Here is a 6,981-nt window from a genome sequence, read left to right as displayed (position 1 = left end):
TGCCTCCCCCACTGCCGGGCCGGGCTGCACACACGGCTGATTGGGCTGAGCCCCGTAGTTGCCAGGACTCAAAATCTCTGTATTGTCTATCATGTTAATCTTGGGAATGATAATTGAGGTGGTTTCCCGTTGCCTTCTCAATAGTGTTTTTAACGTGACACCATCACTTACTGGCCGCCCACTGGGGTCAGATGCCATTGCAGCCGCCTCACTGAGGAACAGATGCTGCGTGGACTACCTTTCGTCTGGCTCCTAACCTTCGACCTATCTGGCATGGGTGACCCTACAAGGAGCAATAATTATTACTCCCGCCAGCACAGCTCTAGGGGTCATCGGAACGCACAAGCCCTTCTACCAAGTCAAGGTTGTAGTCGGGGAGGGTATATAACATTGATGGTTGGAATTGATATATTTTGTGATAATGCTGTACTTATCATGTATTAAGATAAAAATGTATTAATCAGGAAGAAGGATTTTAAAGGATCCTCATTGCTTACAAAACAAATATCACAAAATTCATTGCTAGAACAAGTATGCATGTGAAATTTTTTATTTATTTATGTAAATAAACAAAAAAATAATACAAATTTTGGCTATGACAAATAAGAATAGGCAAGTACTAGTTTATGTTCCATTTTCAAATTAGTAAGCCTGTTATAAAATATTATCAAATTTTGCCTGCAATACAAGCATTATTTTATAATGAATGAAAGTTTGTAGCATGAACCAGGAAGAAATGACACACATATGCAAAGAAAATGTATTTGGTTTACATCTGACATGGGGAGGTAGGTACCACAGATTTGGATTTTTAAAAATGAAAGATTTTCTATTTAATGTATTACCCAAATCATGATTGATTGAAACATTTCCAATAAATCTGAATATTCAGTTTGGATACATATATGATCTAGCATTGATTTTATACCCAAGCAAACGAAAATTTACTTCACTGGTATTTTGTTGCTGAAGGATCTGAATCCTGTTTGATAAAACAACCAGGTATTTATTAATGTTATCAAAGCCAAAACTGTCCACCCATTGAAGGCGAACAGAATCCACAGCCAAAACCTCTGCATCAGAAGGATTTCCTTCTGTGACCCGAGCTTCGCGAGGCCACCGCGCAAAGCCATCTTGGTTAAGAAGACCAAAGTAGAGTGTTCCAGTACTGTCAACAGCCATTCCATCACCCTATGGATAAAAATGACAATAGTCATGAATCAATGTCTAATTCATCATTGAGCTTATTTTAATACATCTTTAAGTAAAAAGAAGATTACACATAGTGTGCATATAATCATAAACAAAGATCTCTAATTTATTTGATGATATGTTAATGTGGTTTTTCGTTGCCCCATGCTGGTAAAATTACCGTAATAGGCACAATCCCACCTTTCAAAGAACATCCACTGAAGATAGAATGGATAAATATATCACGTAGTTACAGCGTCCCAGTCAATTTGATTTTTGAGTGTAATACACTCAGAAGCATTCATATTAACTAATGAATTTTTATTAATACTCCTGGATTTATTATCATGTAGTAAATCTACTTATGGCAGAGATGTCTGATATTTATGTTTCACCAGAGAGAATGATTTTCATTTCATCTTACAGGCAGGTTGCCCAAGAGTTCATTCTTATAAATATATTTCATGCATAAATTGCCTGCGTGAACCAAATAAAAGTCCTCAAATATGAAAGAATTAGATGATTGAATTCATTAGTTTCTCTTTTATACATTGTTGACTCATAAAGTTTACCAACATGAAATAATATATGTTATATGTAAAGCTTATTGATAAGATCATGGAACCCTTTTCTGACCATGCAAGTGAATTAATATACAGGAGATTTATTCTCTATTATTTTTTTTGAAAATGGAATTGAATTTTTAAGAAAAAAACTAGGCTGCAATGTTCAAGAAGAAGTTTAAATTTGATAGATAATTAGTTTTGAAATCACTAAATATCCTGTTATAAAATTCTGAATGATCACCTGCCAATTGGACCTCTCAATTTCAGCATCACTGTCTTCTATGATTTTCTGAAAAGTTTGACCATGATGAAGATGAATCAAATGTATGTCGCAAGACTTGAAGACATTTAATGAGAAGAAATGTAGAATAGAATGTAGAGAAGAAATAGAAAGAAATTGATGTTAACCATTATGGGGATCAAGCTCACTCAACAGTGTACTTACCACTGAGAAGAAGAAGAATGGGCAAAATGTATAGGCTATATTTTCACATTCAGAATTTTAGGTGAGAAACTGCCCACCTTGAAATGAATAAGTCTCCAAATATACCAGATTATTACATTTCATAATAAAAATCTTACATTACATGGGACACTTCCCACTTGTTTGGGGGGGTATTTGTCATTTATATTATAAACTTTACTCTACTGTATCTCCCGCACCATCCATGTAACATCCCTAATTGTTCACCTGAGACGTCCGACGACCCAAGTTAACCACCGCTCTCGAAACCTCTGAAGAGTTGGCTGGCGGATTTCGGAGGAGAGATGTGGGGAGAGAGTATAGGTTGAAACTACCAAGGGGAGCATAAAATAATTTGTCGGCACCCTCTGCCAATGAGGACAGTCCTATGCCATCCACGTTTGCCATCATCATGGCTACTTTTCCCCCAACAATCGCTTTGGATGCTGCTCCATCTTCGTAGTTCATTGAAGCCCTGTCGGACACCCGCCATGCCCGGTCTGTCCCCAAGTGGTAGACCACGATACCTCCTCCAGTACCTTTGGGAAGAAGAGGAAATGAAAAACTCCATCTTTTTCTGATCAAAGGGTTTCCATGATTCAGAAAACTCCTTGTAAATATAACCAACTTTTCTCTTATTAAAGTTTGTCGGTGAGTAAGAAATTAAGATTTTGTAGATGTAATTATTATTTCCTTTTAAGCTTAAAAAAGGTATAAGTAGAAAATTATCCTGGCTGGTCCATCGTAAACATTGTGAAAAAATAAATTGCTTTTTTATTTATTCAAAATTGTTCTTTCAGTTAGGCATATAAAATGAAAGATGGTCATAATGGCACATATAATATATAATTTATAGTAATACACCAAAATACACTAATACAGCCTTATTGCCACTCCATCTTCTGTCTTCATGTAACTGTCAATCACAAGTCATCAATATTAGAAAACATAAAATAGTTATATAAGTCTACAATTATTGAATGACTGGATGATCCCGTTTTATATATCGACATCATCATGCATGTTTTCAGTTGTTGGGAAAATGACCATTGCATATTGATAGATTAAAGATGCCAACAGAGGGGGCATCTTAAATCTGAGCTTAGTAGCTTACCTGATTATGACCATTGGTACCCCATCTCTATATTGGCCATATATTGGAAAAAAATGGTATGATGTATTCTGCCTCGATGGAGTTTGATAGCAAGATTGAATGTACATATACTTGAATTGTTCTCAAATAGCAGAATTTACTATTGAAACAATTTGTAATATCTAAAGGTTTTGAAACTGGATTCTCATTGCATTTAATGAAAAATGAATGTTGCTGGCCTGAATATTTGACATTGATACATGGCAAGTAGGGAATGCATGAATTTAGTCATAGCACTTAGTAACTAAAGACATTAACTTTCTATATTTACCCAATTCAGACTCTCACTCTCTAACGAGGAACAATTTATTGAAATTAAATAAATCAAAAACTATATGAAAAACTATTCCATTCATATACTTTTCAATTATTCAGTCTAAAATTGCTCATATAGTCTTGAAAATCGAGCCACTTGAATGGGTAAATTTCCAGTTTTAATGAATAAAGAATATGGGTAACTCATTTAATAATTTTAATGAAAAACATGGTTTTTTATCCATGAGTTCATCAACAGGACCAAATGGATGGAGGATGGAGTTATTCAGTAATCATGCATGGTGCCAAAGCATGCATTATTGGCTAATTTATTAACATATAGAAAAATTTATCCATTTTCCGAGAAGTTCTGCTGTCATTTTGTTTGATCTCACCTGGATATCCATGGGTATCTGAAACGTACGCGTACCAATCAGAGCCGTCTCCTCTGCTACTCACATCAATCACTAAATCATTAAGAAAACTGTGCGTGTGGGATGCCACATCATCAGGGAAGACAAAGGTGTGCAGCATGCGGTTGTCTTGTTTGAGATCCAGAAGCACCAGCTTGGGTGGGCACCGGTTGTCTGGTGTATCGGTGAAGAAGTTCCTCCGCCCCACGTCGAGGACCCACATGCGCCCAAGAGGGTCGATCTCCATACTCTGCACAAACTGGATGGCCGAGCAGTTACCAACCTCCTGCATCTCCCAGCTGGGGAATGGATTCAGGGGTGGCGAGAGAGGTTCCCCTACTTTGGAGACCTCGCTAAAGTTGTATGGGACCCAGTTGAGGGTTGAAGGTACTCCTGGGAGCCACCTAGGCACAGAGATGTACATACTGTCTCCCCATACCCTGATGCCGGCCTGAAAGTAGATGTGATATAATGTTTCATGGGAGGCCAGTGATTTTATTATGAGATGGATGACAGCTAATATCATTTTTGTGCATGCAAACTTGGCAATGTTGGAGTTTGATAGGTTTTGGTGTTTTTTACTCACGGGTTTGATTGACTGAAAATACAAAGCTTACTCGTACATGTAAGAACATATAATTTGGTAACAATCCTTTCATATTGAAAAAGAAAACTTGGTTTTTCCACATAAAATATTTATTCACGACCTAGGTTTCGACGCTCAGCGTCATCTTCCGCTGACGAAGATGACGCTGAGCGTCGAAACCTAGGTCGTGAATAAATATTTTATGTGGAAAAACCAAGTTTTCTTTTTCAATATGTATCGTTTCCACAAAGTGACGCCTGAAGTTATCTCCTTTAATCCTTTCATGTCAGTAAGTCAAAACAGTCTCATCATTAGAACTAGAAGAGAGGACTCTATGCTCACTAATGGAAATCCCAATCATTGTTTTCATCATATTAGGACAGATAAAGCACCATGAAAAGAATACATAAGAAAATTCATTGTAAGTACTTGAAACCTACATGTTTGAGGATGGAATGGGACTGTGACATCAATGTTTATTGTTTAGATCCATAGGTAATTGAGACAGGAACATAAAAGGTATTGAAATAAATGGAAACATATTTGGGGGTAGCTTAGGGAATACTCCCAGTGAAACTAGCTAAAAGTTTAGGGAAGAGTTGAAGGAAGTTTTTTTTTTGAAGCATTAATCTCATAAGGCTGTTTTTGACGTGAAGATTTGGGTAACATTCTAAGGTGTGCATTCCCTTCATTAAGTGTGAAGTAGATGAGATAGAAACAATCACACAATTGTAGAATCAATAGACAATATGACATTTGCCCTTTCACTCCGGGGTGTGGGATGAGTGTGATACTCATTGTATAAGATGAAACCCTCGAGAAAAATTGTAATTGCAATATTTAATTCTCCATACTCACTATTATATTATTCTTGGGAATGTAGTCTCCTTGGGCAAGGGCGGCATCTTTGGCTTCATTGGATGGCCATTCATAGTCCACAACCCTCCAGCTGTACAATTCCCGCAGGCTACTGTTTCCCAAATCTGCTGTTTCCACCCAGTTTATCCAGCAGCCGGTCATTGCCAGAGCCAAGGTGATAGCCAAGCTCCAAGTCCGAGGGATGCAAGATTTCATTTTAGCCTGTCACAAATATCATGGAAAGGGAGGCAAAAAATTCAGCAACATTTCTATCATCTGGTTAATGAGAAAATACTATCTCTGAAGGGAACACACAGTGTTAATATCATTCATAAAAAATCAAAATTTCAAGGTTTGTTGCCCCTTACATAATATCTAATTTTTACCTTAATATTACTCATCTGAATCTTCTACACATTCATTAACACTTGTTTTGGTATTGTTGAAAATTTATTTATAGGATAATGCTATGAAAGGCATTATCCCTAGTCCTCTCAATCCCAGCCCAAAAACTGTTCTAATTGACAATCTTATTTTATAAAAATGTATAGGCATAAGCTGTTATATGGAAGACATGAATATTGATCCATAATATTAGGTTTTTTCTCTTGTTAGAGTTTTATGATCATGATACATTGAGTGACAAGTTGTTGAAAAGTAGGAAAAATACATGTATTGCCAATCTTGTTATTTCATTTTTAAGTTGCTCTTTAGTAATGCATTGTACCAATTGAATGAAATTTATATTCTTTAAAAGCATGGATGCTGAGGCCTCAGCATTTAAGTTTTTCTAAACTGGATATAAAATGCATTATGTCTTCAGGCTTCTTTCATTTCAACTATGAAATGCTTACATATGATATCAAAATCCAGACAAGATTGCAGAAGTGGAAAAGAAGACTGCAAGGATATAGATAGATATGTGATATTTTAGGATGATGATGATAAGACTGACATACTAGAAGTATTAGAAGTAGTAGATTAGGCAAAGTTAATAGAGATATTACGGAATATACATAGATACCCACTAGTACACCAGAGGGAAAATAGGTGACTTATTCAAAATGTATATATAATCCAATTGCACAGGTAAGGATAGCAGATGAATGGGCAATGATTTGCAGGGGAGTGAGTCAGGATTGCCCATTCCTGCTAGTGCTTCTCAATAGTTATGCTGAGGGAAGGGTGGGCTGAGAATGGCTGAAGCTGGGAATATGTAAGAGTGTATGGCAAGATGATTAAGTCACTTAGTTTGTAGGTGATCCAGAAAATAGCAAGTAAGACTTCGAATGGATTTGCAGTTATTATTGAATGCCTCAGAGGATCAATGAGAATGGTGTGGAATAATGATTAACCAAAATTAAAAACAAAAATGACATTTTTAAGAAGTGGAAAAGCTAAGCAAAACATTGAAGCAGAAAGGAATAAACTAGAGCAAGTGGAGCATTTAATTATTTTGGCAGCGTTTTAGAGAAAAGAGGGTATAGATGTGCGGA

The 6,981-nt window shown here is 36.4% G+C and overlaps 1 protein-coding gene across 1 annotated transcript; it reads right to left on the bottom strand.

The window, feature by feature from the left end:
* Positions 1 to 888: 888 nt before the first annotated feature.
* Positions 889 to 5,647, bottom strand: LOC139694116 (protein yellow-like). Its single transcript, XM_071592545.1, has 4 exons — positions 5,486 to 5,647; positions 4,024 to 4,492; positions 2,449 to 2,759; positions 889 to 1,191 (listed from the first exon to the last, which is right to left on the bottom strand). The coding sequence occupies exons 1-4, from the start codon at positions 5,645 to 5,647 to the stop codon at positions 889 to 891; spliced, it is 1,245 nt and encodes a 414-aa protein (XP_071448646.1).
* Between the last annotated feature and the right edge of the window lie 1,334 nt (positions 5,648 to 6,981).

The sequence above is a fragment of the Hetaerina americana genome, unplaced genomic scaffold, assembly GCF_022747635.1.
Source record: "Hetaerina americana unplaced genomic scaffold, ioHetAmer1.1.p SCAF_5, whole genome shotgun sequence".
Classification (NCBI taxonomy): domain Eukaryota; kingdom Metazoa; phylum Arthropoda; class Insecta; order Odonata; family Calopterygidae; genus Hetaerina; species Hetaerina americana.
Note: the sequence above shows the minus strand (reverse complement) of the source record. Positions and strands in the feature narration are given on the sequence as shown.